The sequence below is a fragment of the Bidens hawaiensis genome, unplaced genomic scaffold (assembly GCF_021521415.1).
Source record: "Bidens hawaiensis isolate Kalapana, Puna unplaced genomic scaffold, B.hawaiensis_p1.1 tig00024648_1, whole genome shotgun sequence".
Lineage (NCBI taxonomy): Eukaryota > Viridiplantae > Streptophyta > Magnoliopsida > Asterales > Asteraceae > Bidens > Bidens hawaiensis.
The window spans coordinates 248,273-271,346 of record NW_027493901.1 but is presented as its reverse complement, the minus strand read 5'-3'; the positions used below and the strand labels follow the sequence as shown (position 1 = coordinate 271,346).

At 34.2% G+C, this 23,074-nt stretch overlaps 3 protein-coding genes across 4 annotated transcripts; 2 read left to right on the top strand and 1 right to left on the bottom strand.

The window, feature by feature from the left end:
• LOC143569777 (putative protein FAR1-RELATED SEQUENCE 10) lies at nucleotides 1-1,962 on the bottom strand. Its single transcript, XM_077055606.1, has 3 exons — nucleotides 933-1,962; nucleotides 633-852; nucleotides 1-565 (listed from the first exon to the last, which is right to left on the bottom strand). The coding sequence occupies exons 1-3, from the start codon at nucleotides 1,960-1,962 to the stop codon at nucleotides 1-3; spliced, it is 1,815 nt and encodes a 604-aa protein (XP_076911721.1).
• A 2,136-nt stretch (nucleotides 1,963-4,098) lies between these two features.
• LOC143569776 (uncharacterized) lies at nucleotides 4,099-7,672 on the top strand. The gene is made up of 4 exons (XM_077055605.1): nucleotides 4,099-4,159; nucleotides 4,712-5,969; nucleotides 6,522-6,652; nucleotides 7,553-7,672. Exons 2-4 carry the CDS (start codon nucleotides 4,775-4,777, stop codon nucleotides 7,670-7,672), a joined length of 1,446 nt encoding a protein of 481 aa, XP_076911720.1. The 5' UTR covers nucleotides 4,099-4,159; nucleotides 4,712-4,774.
• A 9,467-nt stretch (nucleotides 7,673-17,139) lies between these two features.
• LOC143569764 (histone-lysine N-methyltransferase, H3 lysine-9 specific SUVH1-like) lies at nucleotides 17,140-20,860 on the top strand. Of its 2 annotated transcripts, none has more exons than XM_077055595.1 (3): nucleotides 17,140-17,211; nucleotides 17,538-19,690; nucleotides 20,609-20,860. In XM_077055595.1, the coding sequence occupies exon 2, from the start codon at nucleotides 17,601-17,603 to the stop codon at nucleotides 19,677-19,679; it is 2,079 nt and encodes a 692-aa protein (XP_076911710.1). In that variant the 5' UTR covers nucleotides 17,140-17,211; nucleotides 17,538-17,600; the 3' UTR covers nucleotides 19,680-19,690; nucleotides 20,609-20,860. The 2 variants fall into 2 exon arrangements, with proteins under 2 accessions (XP_076911710.1, XP_076911711.1); XM_077055596.1 differs by having other exon boundaries at nucleotides 17,538-19,694; nucleotides 20,612-20,860.
• The last annotated feature ends 2,214 nt before the right edge of the window (nucleotides 20,861-23,074 follow it).

Here is a 23,074-nt window from a genome sequence, read left to right as displayed (position 1 = left end):
TCAAACAGTAGGCACATTAATCTGCAACATGCATGATCTCTTGTTGTGACCCTTTTGACCACATGTCCCACAAGTGTTTGATCCTTTTGGCTTTGTCTTTCTCACTGCCTTCACTTTCTGGCCTTCACCCTCCACAGCCTTTCCCTTGCCCTTTGCATCAACCTTTGACTTTTTCCTTGAACCACCATCTTCCCTTTCCACTGCTGACTTTTTCCTTGATTTCTTTGGCCTTCCAGTTTGCTTTTTTAATTTAGGAGCTGTGATCTGGATTGGGACTTGTGATGTGGGCCACATACTCATACCATTGATGGGATACACCTTGTAGCTATACACTGCCTTCCACCTATCCATTGTGTAAATTGGTTTGACAAATGTTTCTGGCCTGCCAACAGATCTGTCATGTGCACCCTTCACCCAAATACATGCCACCACATGTCTACAAGGTATCCCAGTTATCTCCCATCTCCTACATGCACATGTACTTGTGCTCATGTTCACTACACACTGATCACCATATGGACCTGTTACCTGATAATGATCCTCACCATTCCAGTGCACAGAGTACCTATCATCCAAATATGTAAACCATTCACATCATTTACAAGACAAGTAAATATTCACATACAACTCACCTGCTTGCTTCCTTCTTCACTGACTCCATAATTTGTGTAGCATATGGTGTTAGTAACCCTGATGACCTATCAATTACCTTCAACACAGTAACAATCTTCCTCATCACATATTCTCTGATGTATTCCAGCAATGTGATAATAGGCTTGTCCCTTCCATCTACCAGCTTTGAATTGAAACATTCACACATGTTGTTGGTCAACACATCAGACATTGCTCTACCTATTATAACAAAACACAACAGATAAAGGACAAAACTTGAAAGTTATGAGAGAATAAAGGATACAAAATTAAAAACTTACCAGAGAAGTGTGACCTTGACCATGTTTCTGGTGGGATCTTAGATACCCAAAGATGACACCTTTTGTTCAAGTTTTTTAAGTTGTTCATCTCTCTCTCATATTGTGTAGGTGATGTACATCTAGCCAGCTTCCAAAGAGCATCCCTTAAAAGCTTTCCTTTGAAGAGTGATCTTAGGTTATCTTCAATGTGCCTCACACAAAACCTATGCTCTTCAGAAGGAAACAACTTATCTACAGCCTGTATAAGACCCTTTTGCCTGTCACTCATAAAGGTAAACTTGGATCTGTTGTTTATATCCAAGTCATCACCAAGGCATTCCAAGAACCATTCCCAAGAGTTCAATGTTTCAGCTTCAACTACAGCATATGCAACAGGGTAGTATCCATTGTTTGGATCTAGAGCAACTGCTGTTAAAAGTTGACCAGGCCAAGCACTTTTAAGGAAAGCCCCATCCAGTCCCAACAGATCCCTACCTATTGCTTTGAACCCCTTTTTCAAAGACCCCAAACAGATGTATATCCTCTTGAATTGTCTTGTCTCAGATGTTGGATCTGAGCATTCTTCTAATTCAAGCTTCACTGTTGTATCTGGATTAGTCCTCTTCAACTCTTCAATATAATCCCTCAATAACCCATATTTGCCTCTGAAATTTCCAATTATATGTTCCCTGGTTGCCCTATAAGCTTTCATCTCAGACACACCAACTTCAAACCTCCTTTGAAACCTTTCTTTGATGGATTTAACTTTCAGCTTTGGGTCATCTTGAAGATCAGTAACCAAATGGTTTGAGAGGAACCCGGCTGTGCAAGCATAAATTTCCCTAGAATGAAGGCATTTATGTTCATTTATCAACCTTGTAATTTTCCATGAAGCTGTTCTCTTTTGGTATGACAACAACAGTACCCAAGGGCATCTAATAGCAAGTGGGTCTTTCCTTTTTCCCCTACCCCCAATACTTTTCTGGACTGGTCCCTCATCTTTATTAGCACTGCTAGATCCAACCCCCTGCATGTGGGACCCATCTTCCATATCTCCTTCACACACAGCCCTGACCCTTACCAAATCATCTTTTCTTATCCTAATTTATCTTCTTGTTTCAACTGCATGTGCCTTGATCATATCCTTCACCTCTGCTTTTGTACCAAAAACTTGTCCCACATGGAAAAGATAATCCATGTCCCCCTCATTTCTTTGTTTCTCATTATACATCCTATCATTATCCAACATCACATCATCCATTTCTATGTCCAAAACCTCTAAACTACAATTTGCATCCTGCTGTTCAACTTCAAAATCAGTATGCAGTCTGAAATCCCTCATATCTACATCTACATCATGTATTTCACCATCTTCATAGTTGAAGTCACTATCTGAATCACTTTCTGAATCTTCATCACCATCCCTAGTTTTCTTAACATTTTTAGATTTCTTTTTGTTCTTAGATTTCTTCACATTCTTTGGTTTCTTAACTGGACAACCCTCTAGATGTTCATCATCATCAGAACTCTCATCTCTCATTTCATAGTTAGAATCCCTACTATCATCAGTTCCACTTTCATCTGAACTTGAAGACGCATCTCCACTTTCTTCATCTGAAATTGAAGAATCTTCACTATCTTCATCCCCACCTCCATCCCCACCTCCATTGTAATCCATATCCACCTCATTTGTAGGCTGCACACCATATCCACCTCCATCCCCACCTTCATCTACATCACCATTGTAATCAATCTCCACCTCATTTGTAGGTTGCACACCAAAAGCATCCTCTCCAAACATAGGGTCAAATTTTGGATCCTCATGACATATATCAATCTGGTCTTGTTGTTCAACAACACCAACATTATTCTCTTCTTGAACATTCACATTTGCATCCTGTTTGTCTTGTTCCACAACTACCTTTTGAACAACAACCTCATTTGTGCTATCTTGCCATTCCAACAACAACCTTTTCTTAACTGAGTTTGCTTTATCTAGTACGACCTCGCTTGCAAGAAACTCCTCATTTGTTATCTCTTCAATGGTAAACTTTGAGGTTGAGCAGAAGTATGTGTGTACAGAGGTGAACTCATGCTCAACATACACATTCATTAACTGATTAAAAGCTCCAATATACTTAGCAAATCCCCTAACATCATCATCACTTCCCAAAGCTCTAAGCCCCCAATCCAATTCTGAACCCGGTACTACATAATGGTAGAATCTAACCTTATCTGTAGGATAGGATAATTCAAGCAAGATTCGATCAAGCTCGTGAACTGAAAACTTGTCAATATCTAGCATGTCAACAAAATGGACAACGGCTCTGTTATAAACCCGTCCAGGAAATTTAGTGAAACTGCCACCATGGTGCATCTTGATCGTGAACAAATGTGGATTATTTACTACACAAACAAGATTAAACAGCTGTTAGTTAAATAAACCCAATTATAAACCCTAAAGTTTTAACTTACCATAAAACGCATCAGCATTTGATTGTTCATCAGCTTCACGAATGTAGAATCGAGGAGGAGGAGGATCATCCATCTTACGTGTTTAAGTTCTGAGAATGATGTGCAATTGATTGAAGCCCTAATTGAGTCGCGTCGGATACGAGGGTTTAGGGTTTAACTGTCGGGTTTTTAATCGCCGGGAATTGATTCGATTGAGAGGGAGGGGGAAGAGTGATACAGGGCTTAGTTGCAGAGATATATGAAAGGACAAAAGTACCCTCACATGCGCCTCACGTGATGGGATTTAACTGACTTTTTCTAACCCAGTTAGCGTAAAGGACAAAACTTGTAGGAAAAAAAAGTTTAAAGTACACCGCCTGCAAGGAAACTTAGAAAAGGACACGAACCGTAATTCGTCTTATTTTAAAGGACAAAATTTGTAATTCTGTCGTACGTATTTCCAAAATGTTTTGCTATCATGCGCTGATTCTAACATATTTCCAAAGCAAACGTCAAACAAATAGTCAAGAAAGATATCAGTCCGTATACGATCCACCGTCGTTATTATTTTTTTATTTTATATTATATTTAATTAAAACTAAAATTCCCCATACAACGACATTAATGGCTCCGGCCACCGGCACCGGTATAAACCCCGGCTTGACGTTCTTTCCAATTCCACATTGTAAACGTTACATGCATACAATTTGAGAAATAATAATAATAATATATAGAAGAAAATGAAACCGAGGAGAAGCTGATCGCCTTTGCTTAATTTCCTAAAGAGATTTTAGGTACGTACTCGTTGATCGATGATAATAATAATAATAAATAAATAAATCATACATTAAGTTTCCAGATTGTTTCATACACATGCATATATGCAAATTGTTTGTTACATATAATATCTGCATTACTTCATAATTCGTTGATTGATTCTGATATAAATTATACATTAGGTATCAAAAGTATTTGATATAGACATATATTTCTGCAGCAACAGCAGCAGCTCATAATTCGTTTACCGATTCTGATATAAATCATCATACATTAGGTTTTGAATTTGTCTGATACATATAATATTAGCTGCAGTTCAACTGAAATCACAAATTAGGTTTAAAAGTGTGTGATGCTTATATATTTCTGCAGCAGCTCATTATTCATTCACCGATTCTGATACAAATCATGCATGATGTCTTGATCGATTCTGCTATAAATTATGTTTTCGTTTTCGAAATAGTTATACATATAGTATCTGTGGCAGTTCATAACTTGTTGATTGATTCTGATATAAATCATACATCCGTTTTTAAATTTATTTGATACATATCTACATATATCTGCAGCAGTTCATAATAGGTTAAATTAGAAGCTAAAAGGAGGTGGATTTTGGAGTAAACCTAGTTAGAATGGGGGTTGATTATGTGAGAAAGCGTGTTACCATTGCATTCAGAAACTGCTTTAGAGCAGCTGCAAGGCATCCGTTGTTGGCGTTCATGGCTTGTGTTTTGTTTTCGACACACCTGTTGTTTCCTGCTTTGTTTTCTCTTTTGGTATACGCCTCTCCAGTTTTCGCATCCACTTTTATTCTCCTTGGAACTCTATTATTTTACGGTCATAAAAGCGCACCTCAAATCCAAAAGGAAGCAGCATACCATCATGAAATCCATAATCTTGTGTTTGGAGGTATGGGAAACAATGAAAGTGATCATGAAACTTATCATGGTCATAAATTTGGAAGTTACATTAAGCAAGAAACAAACAGTGGATTGAGCAACCGAAGGCCCGTTATGGTGACTCGTGGTGGTCGGTTTCAGTCTTTTGGGACTGGAAATGTTAGATTAAAAAGTAATGATGGATCAAGAAGGAGTTCATTTGATCATCCACATTCTGTTTTAAGGCATTTAGAGGATGATAGTAAAGGATGGGAAACAGGATCGTCTGCAAGTGCTTCGGTGACTGATATGTTTCCAATGCTTGGTGAAATTCATCCACTGATGCAATCAGATGATGATGTTGATGATGATCATTATGATCATGAAGGTGTACAAGTTAAAGATTATGATGATCATGATGACGATGATGACGATGAATCTGATATTACATGGTCAGGAAACCACAGGAATATGATGAATTTGGAGGCATTAGAAGTACAAAGAATCCAAAGAATGGAGTCTCTTATTGCTAGACAAAAAGCAATAAAAAACATGAGAATGATGGCTGAAAAAAATATGGTAAATGTTATTGACACTCATATTTCAGCTGCTAGAAACACTCAGTTTGATCTTCCTAATAATATTATACCAAGAAGAAACTCTATTGATATTCCTTACGAAACGCGACCGCGTCCCACTTTACAAACAAACCAAGCATCAGGCTATCGCCAGAGGCGTTCGGATATTGGGATTGTGGGCCACACAACTATAGACCCGTACCCGATACCTAAAAGGATTCGCTCTGAAACAATAACAATCGGTCCAACTCATACTTCTGGTTTTAGTGAGCATATTATTCCAAGAAGACGGGTTTCGGAGAATGATGATATTGTGAAGGTTCATCAGGCTGCAAAAGGAGATGACAGAAGTAATGTGGTTAAAAAAAGTGGTGAGAAAACTGTTAATACAAAAGAAATTCATTTTATAAAATAGTAGATTATACTTTTCATCTTTTAGGTATATAGCAAGTTTCAGGTTTCGTCCTTAAACTAAGGAAATAAAATTCGTTTACACATTCCGTTTTTTTTCCACTAAAGGGCGTTTGTTTTTTCCGTCAACTCACGTGCATTGCACATGAGGGCAAATGGGTCATTTAAGTTTTTTTTATTAGAAAAGGTAAAATGACCGAATTCCCTCATGTGCATTGCAAATGAGGGCAATTTGGTCATTTGAAAATTTGTTTCAGGTAAAATGACCAAATTGCCTTCATGACTTGACTTTAACGGGACTGAAAAACTAACGCCCGATAGTGCAAAGGATGGAACATGTAAATGCATTTGAACATAAAGGACGGTTCTTGTCATTTCCTTAGTTTAAGGACGAACTCTGATTTGCTATATAACCAAAGGATATGAAAAGTGTAATTTATTTTTTTTTAAATTAATAGTGTAACCTTTTTCTGATAAGGAGCTAATGAAACACATTAATGATTTACATTCAGGTTATGAAGATAAAACTAGCGATAAATCGAGCTCGTCATCATTTTGTGATGTAACTGATGACATACATGATAATGACGAGGAAGAAGATTTTGGATCCGTAGAAAACTCACCAACATCAAAAGATTTGCAGGTAAATTTCAAAAATAACTATTTTATGTTTCTTGACTTCTTGCTAAGTTCTCTTTTCGTCTAGCATAAGTTACATGACTCCCCATATGTTGATGGTATCTATGATCAGATATTGATGGGTGGTTAAATCTGTGTTCTTTAGCATACCCATGTTTTAATCATCTCAGTTGACACCAATTTTTAGTGCAATGATAAGTTTCAAACAGCATTATAGAAACAAAAAAAAAACAAAAAACAAAAAACAGGAAAGTTTTAAAATTTTCCTGGTAATTTTCAATCCTGGTTCACTTTTTAGCTGTTCATTTGTTTTGTGCCATTAGTAGTCAGTATCACCTTTTGAAACTAATCACTTAAGAGGCGCAAAATCGGACACATTGGGTAACATGTCAAACAGAGTCAGGTCAAATAAGGTGTCAACAACACGTTCTCGGCTTTTCGCTATTTTGGTAATTCTATAAGTAATTAGTGTATAAAATATTGTTAAAGATATATAATTATTTAGTTATGTTAACTTTAGACTACTTTCAGTTTGATCTATCTAACCCATTTTTTTTTATTAGTTAATCTTTACTACTTTGCTTGTTTGGCCACTTGCCAATAAGATACAACCCATATAGACAGGGCCATCTCAAGGTTTTTTAGGACCAAAGTTGATAATAAAATTGAGTAAAAATTAAACTATTTCATTTTTATTATTCCTATATCATATGTGCGTATACATAATTATAGACTACAAACGTCATCACTAACAATCCCAACGCGCAAATTGCATATATAAAAAATATATATAATTTGAGCTTTAGTAAAGTGGAGGCCCAAAGCCGTTGCCTTATTTCATTAATTCATTACACCGCCCTACATATTGACATGTTGTAACCTGGTCAAAATTGTCACCTATCAGGATTTGGAGAATACAGGAGATACGGATACGGACACTAGTGATTCTGACACCGAGCCCGACACCGAGGAAGCTGGAGGATTATCCCAATCGCTAAAATCATGGTTTAGATGGAAGGCATGAATGAAGGTCATCCATGCTAAGGTCTAGTTTGTGCTACCACCTTTTTCTATATATATTTTTTTGTTTGTACTTATTCTTTCTTGTAGTAAATTTTGAAAACATTTATGTTCTAAGCAGGATTATTAACAATAAAAAATAGTAAAGTGTATGTAAAGAATGTATTTTTTTTTTGTAAAAATAAATAATTCCATCGGTATTAAGTGATGATTTAATGTATTTCTAGTAGAGGGATATTTTTTTGGCTTCATTTTGTATTTATTCCTCATAACCGGATGAGATGAGTATTTTAAGGGGGTCTTAATTTTGAGGGTTTTGTATTGGGGTTGTAGGAATTAAAATATTAAGTTTTTTTGTTTTTAATATATGTTTAAATAATGGGTTATTGGATTTTAATTATACTAACTTTTATCTATTGGGATTAATCCAAGCTGAAGAAATGTTTTTTGATAGTCCCAACTTTTAACCTATTTTCCTCTAGCAATCTTATACTACTTGAAAAGTAACAAGCTTTTTGATGGCATGTAAAATACGTATAAGATAAAACACGCTAGCTAATCATGCAGTTATGATTCCTTATTGAGGCATTGTCCCTTTGCGAAGAAGATTTAGAAGATGTTCAAAATGATAGTTACACATACAAGGCTCATTCTTAGAGAAGTTAATTATTTACCATTGATGTAACTATGTAAGGTGTAAATTCTTAAAAACATTCAGGAAAATATATAAAGATTTATTTATATATCCATTTAGTGTTTTAAATTAATGCATTATCTAAATGGTTATCAAATTTACAACTTGAAGTTTCTGCGATTTGTGGCTTACGTAATGAGATAGCAAAAATATTTTTCCAAGGTGTCATATTTAGTGACCTTAGTTCCTGAATTATTAATGATCTTAGTTCCTGAATTATTAATGACTATTGGAATAAGTGTTAAACATCATTAGTTTATGAACATACACATATTGCTTTTATTGAGACTATCGGCGAACATCTTTCAATGAAAGACAAAAAAATCTTGGTCTATAAGTAACATAGTTAATTACAATCAATACATCGAAGTTTCTCGCTAGGTATACACGGACAGCAATCGATACATTGATCATGCCCAATGATGAGACAATAAAATATCGTAAAACTAATATATCGATGTCCTTAACATATGAAAGACATAGATTGATAATTTCATAACCCGTCAAGATAAGTTTAGTTAATTTTGTAGATACATGGATTGCAATACAATATTGTCTAAGTTTTGAACAACTTTCATAGAAAATCAACACCAGTTACTTATAGGATACATAGTAACATGACATGAGTACCATACACAATGGACTTTTTTTCCCTATACTAAGTTTTGTTTATTTATGGTTTGTTAATAAGGTTTCCAATGAGCCAATGTAACTGATCAAGAAGTACCAACAGAAGAAAATACACAACACTATTTTCTTTAGTTATAGATTGGTCCCATTGAGTTATGCTAACAATGTTTTTAACAATAAAACATCTTTTCAACAATAAAGCCGATAAACCATAGGTGTTATAAATGTACAATATTGTGGTTATCAACATTCGTATATATATACTAGCTTTATCATATAATAGATTACCTTATATTCAAATGATTGTTAGAGCCGTAAATTGATTAGATTTCCTACTATATGCGTGTGTATCATATTTTTATAAAATTGAGAATATGAGAACCATTTTGGACCACAAAAAAATAAAAATTAAAAAAAATCACAAAATAAAAAAACACAAAAATGAAAAAAAGTAAAAAAACCATAATTCTTATTTTATCATCCGGGTTTCATTTAAAAAAAACTCGATTTAGCTAAATTATATACACATATGTATAATATATACATATATGTACATTTACATGTTTTTTTATACGCGTATGTATAATTTAAAATAAATGATACTGTACATATGCGTATATTACGTAACTAAAGATTAAATAAAATTATACATATGTGTATAATACGACGTTTTTTTTTAATGAAACCGGAATGAAATATAAGAATTTTGGTTTTTTTACTTTTTTATAAATTTTGTTATTTTTTGTTTTATGAATTTTTTAAATATTTTTTTAAAGGTGTTTTTAGTTGTCTAAAATGGTTCTCAAAATTCTCAATTTAAAAAGAGTTTACTTAAAATCCTTACATTTATCTCATACTCCTTTTTAATTAGGCTAGCTTCACAACACAACACATAAGCATATTCGTTAAATTAGTCAAATAAAATTGTTCACCTTAATATCCGTACCTGATCTCTATAAAAAATGTTTGAAAAGTAAACTTCAATAATAATAATAAAAGTACATATAAAATGGCCGTTCAAAAAAACATAAAAAATTTGGTTCAATATAAAAGAATTGTGAAAATAAAACATGGGTATAAAAAGAAGTATAAAATTAAAAAGGCACGTCAAATCTAGAAGGTAAGAGTTCTCTATAAACGAATATAAAAGTTTGTTGTATACAAAAGAAATCTAATAATGAAACAAATCATTGAGACATTGAGTAATGTAAATATATTAAAAGTAAAAGAAATATATAAAAGTAAGATGAATTATTAAGCTATAAATATTTAAAAAAAGTACGACAATGAAATGACACAAATGAAATATATAATATCAGCCACAAGAGAGAGTGCTAACCATGAATTATTGTTCCTGATTTATAGTAATAAATAAAAGCATAGTATCCTATTGTTACTGTTTATATTAGATTTAAGAATGAATAAAAACTAGTGATACTCATAAAACTGGTAAGGCTCGGTTTCAACGACCTGAACACTCTTATTCATAATTTATTCGTGAAAAAAGTTCATGTCGAAATGGTAAGTCCAAAATTTTATAAAATATTATTTGTGCTTGTACATTAAAAACATAGACAAAAAATAAACATAATCAAATTTTAAATGTAGTAAAAAAAACCCAAAAAAAAAGTACATATAACAATAAAAAAACGAAACCTTTCGGTGCATGTACATTATCATGAAAATCTTGAAAGAAATTTACATTGTACATAAAAATAAGTACGTCCCTATAATCAAATAAGAGTTTTGTAAAAAATTATATTTTTTATAATAAAAATTAACAAAATATACTCACACTAACCACCAAGGCAAGAGCCCAGTACTGTTTATACTTTGATTCACAACGTGTGTGTATAAAAAAGATTAACCGAAAAAATAAGTAGATCATTGGTCATACATTACCGACCATGAGAATTATTACTATACTAGACGGGTGCTCGCGCGATGCAGCGGGTGTTTGAACATGCTAATCACGTACAAATATAAGTGTTTATGGTTCGGTTAAAACCTTGAAATCGTTTAAATCGGTCATTAGTTTGACTTCTTTTTTCTTTTTCTTTTTTACTTTCGGTTTGTTGGTCGGTTTAAAAATTTTCAAAATGTAGTGAGCGGTTGGTTCGCGGTTTATATCGGCAACCGGCCATATGAAACCAGAAAAGACCATAAATTAACCTAATTGCAATATGATTCCTTTTGTAATCTTTGTTGTTATTTCACGTCCTAGATCTTCCATTAATATTTACCATTTATGTGGCTAAATTTACCATTTTTTATTTATGATCATCTCAAGTATTATATTATGTTGGTTTTTAGTTAAAATTGATGGTACATTTAAATCATTAATTATTTTAAACTAAATTTAGTAATTAAATATTAAACTGTGAAACCAAACTGGAACCAAGCCGTTAGTAACGATTCGGTTTCAACTTTCAAAGGTTGAGTTTAGTTTTGGACGACAAAAAATCAGTATTAACGGTTGGACTCACAAGTTTAACTTAAAAACCATCAAAACCGACACTAAACACCCATACGTAACATGTTAATTTATTTAAAATGAAAAAAAAAATTACATCAATATCATATCCAAATTAAAGAGAATAAAATGCTCGTTTTTATGGTGCAATTTGTTTATAAAAATATTAACGTATGAAAAGGCTATAGTCGTTTAAAAATGATGGGTGAGAAGTTAATTTACAAGTTAAATTAAAAACATAATATGGTTAAAGATGAGGGACCAAACTTGTAAGTTGAATGGATTGTGTTTAAAAGACATGCTTACCCTTACTAACACATGTACATCATGCTTTAAATGTTGTAAATTACTTAAAAATGAGTGTCTTAATTTGCCCTTGTTTGATGTATTATATATAGTATAGATAGAGATAATTGCACGAGTAGTCCTTGTGATTGATTATTTTGCAAGTTTGGTTTTAAAATTTTAGAAATTGCAAAGTTAGTTCAAACATTTGTGAGATGCTACACGTTTAATTCGCTCCATAACTCTGGCTAGTTTTAAAGGAAAATTGATGCATGTGTTATTCTTGTGATGATAATTGCGTATTTTCAAATCTAGAATCCTAATTAAATACTCTTTTAAACTATAAATTCTAATGTCGACTTCATCACCTTTGATTATGCATTGAACCTTCAATTTCACAATAATTGAAAGTGATAAAATCTAATGTTTTAAAAACCGGTTCAAACCAGCCGGTTAAATCGAATTTCGTACAGTATGTCAGTATTTTAAGTCTGGAACATTTGACCGGTTTGCTAGAACATCACACCGGCGGTTTTTGTCTAAAGTACCGGTTTTTACCGGCAAATCGGTTTTAAGCCCGAGAATTTTTTAATATTTGCGGCCCATATTTTTTCAACATTACTTTTAACCCAAAAATTAACATATAAATGTGTTAACTTTATGACTATTTTTTAAAAATTGAGTGCTTTTATATTATTTTTTTAATATGAATTAACTTTTAGATTATTTTTTGTTATAGAAATCCTTAAGTTTTGGGTTATTTTTTAACTGAAGTTACATCCATAGTAAATTATAAGTTAAACTATTTAACCAGTTGAACTTCCCGGTATAACTCGTGTAACATCCAAAGTTTCGTCGGTATTAAACGTAATTATCTAAAGTATGAGAGGAATAAGTGTCATTAGATGAAATGTTAAATATGAAATCATACACTCTCCTTATAAATGTAGCCACCATCTCATTTATAACCATCTTAGCCTCCAAACTCCTCATTTACTAAATTCTCGTTTTTGAGAAAATCACCCACAAAGACACAACGATTCCCGTAGATCTAATCGTCGGATCGTTCTCAATTTTTTAAAGAGTGTTCATGACATATAAATGAAGATTCCACCAATCAGATCCTTGATCAGAGGTCTGGAAGTCCATTTTTTATCAAGAAAACCGTAACAGCAAAAATAGAGTTTTTTTGGCAACTGTAGCGGTGGCTTCCGGTGGCGGCAGTGGGCGGCACTGGTATATATCGGTGAGAAGGTTCCGTTGCAGCTTGAATCACTCAATTCCGAGTTAGTTTGATATGGTTTTGGTATATTTGAGTGATTTCGAACATAAACCTCAACTGTACGTTTTTGTTAAAAAAATTTACTTTTCGTGTACGGATTTGCATGAAAATTGGTAGGATGATAGAACGGACCACGATAATTGATAAAGTAATGAACTTGCGAGTAAACGGGTTAGCTGGTTCATTTCGGGTAAAACGAGTAGTGTTCGATTTGTGAAAAGGACGGGTAAACGAAGTCGGTTTTACATGAAACTTGGTGGGATAGTAAATCAGACCTTATTATGTGAGAAAAATGTAAACTTGAACATAAACAAGTTGTTTGGAACGAAACGGATTATACGGGCGCATATGTTTGGACGCATATGATGTTAGCGTATAAGTGTGTGTATCCGTATATGTATGTATGCACGTATATGTACCTGAATGCCCATGTATGTACGTAAAAGGATGGAGGCACATATGTATGGGGACGGATAAGTTAATGGGCGCATAAGTATAAGTTATGCAGGGCATGACTTATACGGGACGTATAAGTTATACAACGTACACGCAACGTATAAATTATACGGCGTATAACTTATAGGAATGTATAAGTTATATGGGTATATCTTATACGGGTAGGGTGAGCTTGAAAGATAACTTAAACGTTAATGACTTATACGCGAGTGACTTATATGCCGGAGGAGACTTATACGCCTAAAAACGTATACGGGCCTAAGTGAATTTCCAAATGAAGGAAAGATATACGACGAATAAGTACGTGTACGATGTGTATGACTCATACGGTGTATAAGAAAAAAATAAATGATAAATTATTACAAAAAGGTAATTTTTAAAAATGATAAAGACTTGAAAAGAAAGACCGAGGCTAGAATAGACACGTAAGAGCGCGAGAGTAGTAGTGATTTGATAGAGGTCAAATTTATAAAAATAAAATTTTATGCATCTTGGTTTCTTTTAAACTACTAACGGTTTAAAAAAGAATTAATTTGTGCAAAAGTTTGAAGATGTACATATGTTAATCCATTTGGGTTATTTGTTAGCCCACAATAATATCTCATTGTATATATAATTTATGTGAGTTGTTAAAACTTGTGACATGACATGGTCATATAGACCACAAGAAAAAAAAAACTGTAATAATGTCATTGATATGATTTATGGTTCAAATGTAATTTGAGGATATGCATCTTTATTGTACATTTCATATATCTTGAGTTGTTTTATTACTTATATAATTTAATTTGTTAAATCAGTGTAATGCACGGGTAGCTAGACTAGTAATTTAAATATACAAACAAGTACTAATAAATATTTGATTTGATACATAACTAAAATATATGAAATAGAGACATGCTTATTTATGTTTAAACATCATATTACAATTTACATCCGCTAGATTAATATGGCAATATAATTGCATTAGACGTGTTCAAAACAAAAAGACAAAGTTTTAGATATAAAATCGTGAAAATTGAATTGCCATTTGTCCGTGACAATTGACACAGTTATATATAACTTTTTTTTCGAACAATTTAAAATGTATTTCGAACAAATACATTATAACTAAAATACATAAAAAAAAACTTTCTTAAACTATAAGGCCGTGTTTATTTCACAGAATTCGTAGGAATTCAAAGGAAATGAAATTAAAATCTCATGACATAACGTGTTCGTTTCGTTGAAATTGAAATCTTAATTTTATTTTGGTGTGTTCGGTTCAAAGAATTTGAATTGAAATTCAATTATTTCAAATTCCTTTAAATCAAGGAATTCCAAATCCTTTCAATATGTGGAGAATTCATTGGAATCTTATCTCGAGTGTTTTTTTAACGAGGACAACGAATAAAACATTTTTGTTTTTTTTTTTACTTTTTTTGTTTTTAATTTATATTTTGAGCTATGAATTTTTTATTATTAGTTTTGAATATTTTTAAAGGGTTGTTGATCTTAATAGAAAACCCATAAAAAATCAAAAAGAAGAATAACAAAAATTATAATGCAAAATATAAATAAAAAACAAAAAAATCTAAAAAAACTAAAATGTTTTCGCCGTTATCCTTGTAATAAAACCCGATTCTTGTTCATTTGTAAAACGAACACATTAAGAATGTAATTGAATTTCAATTTCCCCTAATTCCAATTCTTATTGGAATGTTCAGATTCGAATCCAATTCATTCAAATTTCAAATCCTATGCAAATTCCAATTCCAATTCCAATCCATTACGTTAAACGAACGCGCAATACTTAAATTTTAGGAAAATTGGATTTAAATAATCCCACCTTTAATGGGTTGGCCAATAATAATCCCACCTCCGGTATTTCCCGCTTGCAGTCCCACCTTTTCAATGTTTTTTGTTTTATAAACCAGCGTTAAAAAAACTTAATGGGGTTAAGTTTTTGCTGATGTGGCTGGTGAGTTGGCAGTGTCATAATCCTACGTGGCTTTTCCCTTTGGATTAAAATGCAATTACTATATTTTATTATATTAAATCCTATTATCCAGATTTATTAACTTGGATCTGACCCAAACCCGCGACCCGATTAGCAAACCCGGATACCCAAATCACTAGCTTGCACTATAATTCTCGTCCTAAACATAGAAATTGAATCTTGCATATCCTTATGCATACCATAACGAGCCCACCGACACCATAAACATGGAATGAGATCAATTATTGATTCGTATTACTCGTTTGAACGAACCGACGTAACCTGTTAATCAATATACTTTATATTGTTCATAATAATTCAATTAAACTTTCAGAAAGAACCTCACATACATCGCCTATAGTTACCCTATAATGAATTATATTATCATTGATGTTTTGATGCGTGTTCTTGAGCCCCTTCCGCCGTCACTGCCGGGATCAAATTAACCCTCTTCCAATCATCTTTATAGGTAACTAATTATACCTTTGTGTTCGTCGTCATTCACTCTTTAATAGCCCTAATTTCAATCGGCCAATCAAATAACGACCTGGCTGATTGATGATCTAGGGTTCATAATACTCTATGGGTTGCGAATGTCTGGTTATATAGGTTGTGTTTCTGGATTTTTATCAAAGGATCACTCAGATCAGTTGGCTTATGCATCTGGGTGTTGACTGCGGGGCTGGAGGCACATGTTCGAATCCCCTGCAGCTCGTTTTTGTAGGATTAATATAGTAATTGCATTTTATGATTAAAAGGGAAAAGCCATGTAGGATTATGACTGCCAACTCACCAGCCACATCAGTAACGCTGGTTTATAAAACAAAAAACATTGAAAAGGTGGGACTGCCAGCGGGAAATACCGGAGGTGGGATTATTATTGGCCAACCCATTAAAGATTGGATTATTTAAGTCCAATTTTCCTAAATTTTATTTACTGTTATATTGTTGTGAATTTCGTTTTTATAAAAGATTATTCAAATAAAACATATATAACTCAATCATTAGGGGAGGGGGTCATGGTCACCTTTGTCATGCTTCACGTTATTTTTCTTTTCCATTCTTACTCTCTCTAAACTAGTGAATTGTCAATATTTTGCAACCGTAGGTACCCATCAACTTTTATTTCCTTTTTTTTTTTCAATATAAATAACATACATTAAACTTAAATATTACTTACTAATTAAATAAATTATGAGCATACCGTTAATTAAAAATGATATAAGTTGAAACTTCATAAAATTTTACAAAGCCTATTTTTAACTACCTTTTATATTTTATTCAAGTAATCATTATTCACAAAAAATATTAAAACCAAAATGCGTCTAATCATTGAAAATATCAAAAGATAAATACTAAAACTTAAAGGCTAAAACATGAAAAATGAATACCCGGTATCGATAATGTTATTTCAATACCAACAATCAGCACAAACGTATTATTTTAAGGAACTAGATGATTATTAAGCCAAAAAAAAAAACAAAAAATTAATAAAAAAGAGTTAAGTTTTTCTTACAGGAAAATCTGGTTCACTCCCTTTACTAAAAATCTAATTTAAGTAATAAATGATAATTAATCCAAAATATTATTAACCATTAATACCATACAAAGCGTGACGTCATCTCCTGTCCACTGTGTAAAAATTGAAATCAAATACACAACGTGAAAAACGCAGGTTTCAAATTTCTTTTCATTTCATTTCATTTCATTTCATTTCCAGTCTCGCCCTAATTCTGAACCCAAAGGTAAAAATAATAATAACAATAATACTTCTTAATCCCACAGATCTTATTCAATTCATGCTTTCAAATCGATTAATCATTTCAATTTTTAATCAAACCCATGTTTCCGTATCATTAATAAACCCTAATTTCTTGTGTTTTGGGTATAAAATCATGAAATTTTAGTGTTTGATTGTGTGTTTTGTTATGGGTTTATCGATTATTGGCGTATTGGGTATCTAGGGTTTTAATCTTTTTTTGTAATTGGTGTTGAATCTGAGGATTATTAATTTATTAATTTGGGGGTTTTAGCCCTAATTGAATAAAGATATAATGCATGTGTTTTTCAGGTGATGTTAAGTGTGATTCACTGGTAAACTTTGAATCTTTTGCGTGTTCGAAAAGCTTCTTCCATGGACCACACTTTTGGGTCTAACCCAATACCTTCTGGTAATGTAAGCAAGACTGAGGTTTTAACCGTTAAGCCGTTACGATCCCTCGCCCCGATTTTCCCGTCTCCACCCGACCCGTCTGCCCCGCCGTCTTCCCAGTATGCTTCCATCCCCCCGACCGGCCCGTTCCCACCTGGCGCCACACCGTTCTTTCCGTTCTTTGCTATGTCTGATCCCCAAAAGCCGGGCCAGCAATGGGCGTACCCGATACCGTCGCCGGTTCCTTTGAATTCGTTTAAGACCCCGGTTTCAGCGTCCGGGAATGGTGATATTGGGACGTCGAGAAGGGGTACGAGTACTACGAGAAACCGTGTGGATGATGATGGAAATAGTTTGAGTGATAGTTTCGAGAATGGGTTCGAAAGAAACATGGAAACTGGAAGTGAAGTTAACGAACAAACGCGGGTCGCTCGTAGAAAAGTCAGAGCGAAATCCGGAATCCCGGTTTCGACTGCCGATATTGCGATCGACGAAGTAGTCAACAACATGATAAAAGCTTTTAATCTTGTTGAAATCAACACGTTTCATCAAGCCAACAGTAACAAAGAGTTGGTTGACCGTGTGTTAATCGTTTTCAACTTACTGAGACGAAAAATCACGCAAATTGATGAGAAACACGTTGTTCCAGGTGTCGCTAAACGCCCCGACTTGCGCGCGGGTAATATTTGTATGACTAAAGGCGTTCGCGCTAACACCGTGAAACGGATCGGACCGGTGCCAGGTGTCGAGATCGGTGATATATTCTTCTTTCGTATGGAGATGTGTTTAGCAGGCGTTCATGCACCGAGTATGGCGGGAATTGATTACATGGGTGTTAAAGTTGCTGGAGAGGATGATCCGTTGGCGGTTAGTATTGTTTCTTCAGGCGGTTATGATGATGAAGGTGATGACGGTGATGTGTTAATCTACAGTGGTCAAGGCGGTGTTCAACGGAAAGATAAACAACAAAGTGATCAACAGTTAGTTAGAGGTAATCTCGCTCTTGAAAAAAGCTTACATAAAGCTAATGAAGTTAGAGTGATTCGCGGGCTTAAAGATTTTGCGAGTCCAACTGGGAAAGTGTATGTGTACGATGGATTATACAAAATACACGAGTCCTGGATCGACAAGGGAAAATCTGGCTGTAATATTTTCAAGTATAAGTTAGTTAGAGTTGTTGGTCAACGTGAAGCGTTTACGTTGTGGAAGTCAATCCAACAATGGAAAGATGGGGCCGTTTCACGACCCGGTGTTATTCTTCCCGATCTAACTTCCGGGGCTGAAAGTTTACCCGTTTGTCTTGTAAACGATGTGGATGGCGAAAAGGGTCCTGCTTATTTTACTTACTCACCGACTTTAAAATATGCAAAACCGTTTCCTTCAACGAAACCGTCTGTTGAAAACTGTAACTGCTGCACCGGTGGATGCCAAGCTAATAGTCACTGTCCTTGTGTTCAAAGAAACGAAGGGCAAATACCGTACACTTCACTCGGTGTGTTACTGAGTCACAACTCGCTGATTCAAGAGTGTGGGAGTATGTGTATCTGTCCTGTTAATTGCAGGAACCGCATTTCGCAAGCGGGGTTGAAGATGCGTTTAGAAGTGTTTAAGACGAAGAATAAAGGCTGGGGGCTTAGATCGTGGGACCCGATTCGTTCCGGTTCGTTTATTTGTGAATATGCAGGGGTTGTGATTTCTGAAAAAGGGATTGATTCTGATGATAATTATATTTTTGATGCTACCCGCACGTTTGAGCCGTTGGAAACTCGACCTACTGATGAACCGGTTAAGTTTCCGTTTCCTTTGGTTATTAGTGCGAGAAAAGAGGGAAATGTGAGTCGGTTTATGAACCATAGTTGCTCGCCTAATGTTTATTGGCAGCCGGTTATTCGTGAGAATCAAGATGAATCGTATTTTCATGTTGCGTTTTTTGCAATCAAGCATATTCCGCCTATGCAGGAGTTAACGTTTAACTATGGTTTGGTATCGGCTGACAAAGCGGGTGCGCGTGGGAAAAAATGTTTGTGTGGCGAATCAAATTGCAAGGGTGTTTTTTACTAGTGGCAGTTCCGGTAAGTTGCCTTTTTTGAAGTCATTTTTTTCTCTGATCTTTTTGGATTTTTGTTCGTTTGCTATATACTTGGAAGGTTCCAAGTTTAATAAAACCAAGGTAGGCATGCTCGTGTTCTTTTGTTTAACTTTAACCGAACAAACAATAAAAAAACAAACACACATATGAACAGAGTTTTCTTGTTCGTTTATGTTTGTTAATAATGAACGTGTTCGTGTTCGTTTATGTCCATTTGTTAACAATATAAACGAATAATTTACAAACATAAACGAACTAAGATAACTGAACATAGATGAAGGTTCTAATTGAGTGAAGTCGCGAACACCAATTAAAGTAGACATGAATATCAGTCTATTGCACTTAAAAATAATAAAACTAGACTAAATTGTTACGGGTGATATTTTAATTTCATAAAACTATATTAAACTGTAATGGACCAAAAAAAATAAATGATTATACAAACAAACGTAAGCTATAATGAACATAAACGAGATAACATAAACAGACACAAATGAATGAACATTCACAAACATAATTGAATGAACGAGCCGTGTGTTCATGTTTGTTCGTTTCTCTAAATCAACAAAAAATTTTGTTGTTCACTCATTTATTAAATAAACGAACTTCCCGCTGAACGTTTCACGAATGGCTCACCGAACGTTATGTGCTTTTAAAAGCCTACTAATAGAGCTTTTAGTTGATGAAATTGTTAATAATTTGATGTTAGTTGATTTCTCTTGTTATTTTGATCGGCTAATTTTAAAATTCTGGCAGTCTAGTGGCGTTGGCTTTAAAAAGAGAGTTGATGTTCTGTTTTTTGTTTAATTAATAATCTGTGACGTAAATGAAATGAAGCGAAAACTGTTAATTTTGTGACGAAAGATGTGAATCTAACTACATGTTATTTGTTTATTTGCAGAAGCAGAAGAAGTATTTGTAGTTTGTAGGTGAAAAATGATGGAAGCATTAGGAGGAGGTAATATTGAAGTTGTATTTAACTTGGCAATGCAGTATTAAGTTAAGTACTTTTGTATGGGGATTGGGTGTGTAGCCCTTATGATTATGATGATTATTATTATTGCTAGGTGACTATGTAGTGTTTTGTTATTTAAGATGTTATGTGCATCCATCTACATGGTACTTTTGGAAATAAGGGTGCATTTTTGTCATGGTTGAAAATCCCAAAAGATTTGAGTATCGTGCCGAGTTAAAATGTAAAAGTTGGCATTCGCGATATTATGATCCATTTTTTTTACTATGTGACTTGTTATTGATTCTTGCATCGCATATCTTGATTCTAGAGGCCATTTATTTTGAGTATGTGACCTTTTGATCACTTTTTAGGTCACCACTTGGAACAAATGGTGTCTAGAATCGAGATATATGATGTAAGATCGACAATAACAGTCCATGGTTTTGTATCAGAACATGGTTAATGGATTGGATGAGTTTGGTTACGGGTTAAAATAGTTTGGGTATAAACTTGAAGTGGGTCATTTTCTAGTATGGTTGACATGAGAATATTTTTTTCGTTTATCGTTTGTTTAAAAAAAATGTATTGCTATAGTTTGAATAAATCTTTCATAAAATGGTTTGTGAGGCAGGCACTGGAAATAGGCTTTAGTGATTTTAAGAGGTTTACTTCACACAGCCGTGTGAATTGTTAGTTTGTTACTTCAAAAGACGTACTTTTTATATATAGTCGTACAAAAATATGCATAATCATCTTGCTTTTCAATATTCTTTGTAAGATTAAAAAAAAAAAAACTTACCCAGTAAATCCCACAAATAAAGGTGCACAAAAAACCTGAACCTGGAACCGGACCCGAAAAAAGTATCTGGAACCGGTTTCTTTTATACCCGAGTTTTAAATACTTGAACCCGTATCTGACCCTACCCGTAGGGTACCAACACGGTATGCATTTCGGTACCAAAACCCTTACCTGATTTATACCTGGTACCCGAAAACTGGAACCGGTTCCATACCCGGAACCGGGTTTTTCCAATACTTGAAACCAACTTTTTTCAAATACCCGATCTATACCTGAAAAATACTCAAAAATACCTCTAAAAGTGCAACCCTTTAAATAAACCAATCTATACCTGAAAATACACATAAATAATCTCAAAAAAACCCGGAAATTGGGTTTTTTTAAATACATGAAAATAAGGTATTCAAATACCCGGTTTTAGAATACCTGGTTCTATACCCGACCCAAACTCGATGGGTATGGTTTTTAGAGACAATACCCGGACCCGACCCAGGTATTGCCAATACCCGGTCATACCCGGAGCCGGGTATTTGAAAAATCCGATTTGTGCACCTCTACCCACAAATAAGAAAAATTATTGGTGCGGTATGAGAAAGGTGTGATGTAAGCAAACCTGACCTCTATCCATTTGAAATTAACCTCTCTATCCATGAGGATAGAGAGGTTAATTTCAAAGTGACCCCTCACCTCCAAATAGAGGTGTTCAAAAAAACCGGTTACGGAACCGGTTTGGGCGGTTAACCGGAAAACCGGTTTTTTAAAAACCGGTTTTTTTAAAAACCGGTTTGACCGGTTTACGTAACCGGTTTACGTATCGGTTATACTTTTTGGAGCCAAAACCGGTTTTATAACCGGTTATAAAAAAAACCGGTTTTTTTTAATAACCGGTTATTAAAAAACCGGTTAACCGGTTTTTAAAATAACCGGTTTATAGCCGTTATAAAAAAACCGGTTAACCGGTTTTTTAATAACCGGTTAACCGGTTAAACCGGTTTTCGAACGTTACCAAACGGCTTTATAGCCGTTTTTTTTTTTTTTGCCCGTTTTTTTAGCCGTTTTTTTGGTTTTTTTACCCCCACAAACATCTATATATAGTTTAGGTTGGGTATTGGTTAGATCACACTTGATTATACAACTCCAAAAGCTCTAAACGTTTATTTCATACGCGATTATAACTCCAAACGCTCTTCTTTCGTAGTCGTTTATTTCATACTCGAGTATACCACTCTTAATTCGTAGTCGATTATCATGGCCTCCCAAAGTGCTGCTTCATCGGTCAACATGGGTGCCTCGAACACGGGAGAAACCGTCGTTCGGGTCATCCCCACGAAACGAAACCAAGATATTTGGCAACATTTCGACCTATGCGAAATGTCTAACGGAACCCAAAAAGCTAGATGCAAACATTGTTTGAAGTTTTATAACAAAGAAGCAAACTCCAGTTTAAGAGCTCATGTAGAAAGGCCCTCTTGCAAGGTCTTGAAGGACGAATCCGGAAGTAGTTCGGAGCCGGAGATGACGAATCAAGGAACGGTGTTTACGTACGACCTTGAAGCGGTACGTCAACAGTTTGGCAACTTTGTGATTCAACAATCACTTCCTTTCAACCACTT

Excerpts from the sequence above, each read along its gene's own strand:
- LOC143569764 (XM_077055595.1), top strand. The coding sequence starts at position 17,601 with ATGGACCACACTTTTGGGTCTAACCCAATACCTTCTGGTAATGTAAGC.
- LOC143569777 (XM_077055606.1), bottom strand. The coding sequence starts at position 1,962 with ATGGAAGATGGGTCCCACATGCAGGGGGTTGGATCTAGCAGTGCTAAT. Across the intron at positions 853-932 it reads GTCAAGGTCACACTTCTCTG|GTAGAGCAATGTCTGATGTG; the intron begins GTAAGTTTTTAA and ends TTGTTATAATAG. Across the intron at positions 566-632 it reads GTGAAGAAGGAAGCAAGCAG|GTACTCTGTGCACTGGAATG; the intron begins GTGAGTTGTATG and ends TTTGGATGATAG.
- LOC143569776 (XM_077055605.1), top strand. The coding sequence starts at position 4,775 with ATGGGGGTTGATTATGTGAGAAAGCGTGTTACCATTGCATTCAGAAAC. Across the intron at positions 5,970-6,521 it reads TAATGTGGTTAAAAAAAGTG|GTTATGAAGATAAAACTAGC; the intron begins GTGAGAAAACTG and ends ATTTACATTCAG. Across the intron at positions 6,653-7,552 it reads CAACATCAAAAGATTTGCAG|GATTTGGAGAATACAGGAGA; the intron begins GTAAATTTCAAA and ends GTCACCTATCAG.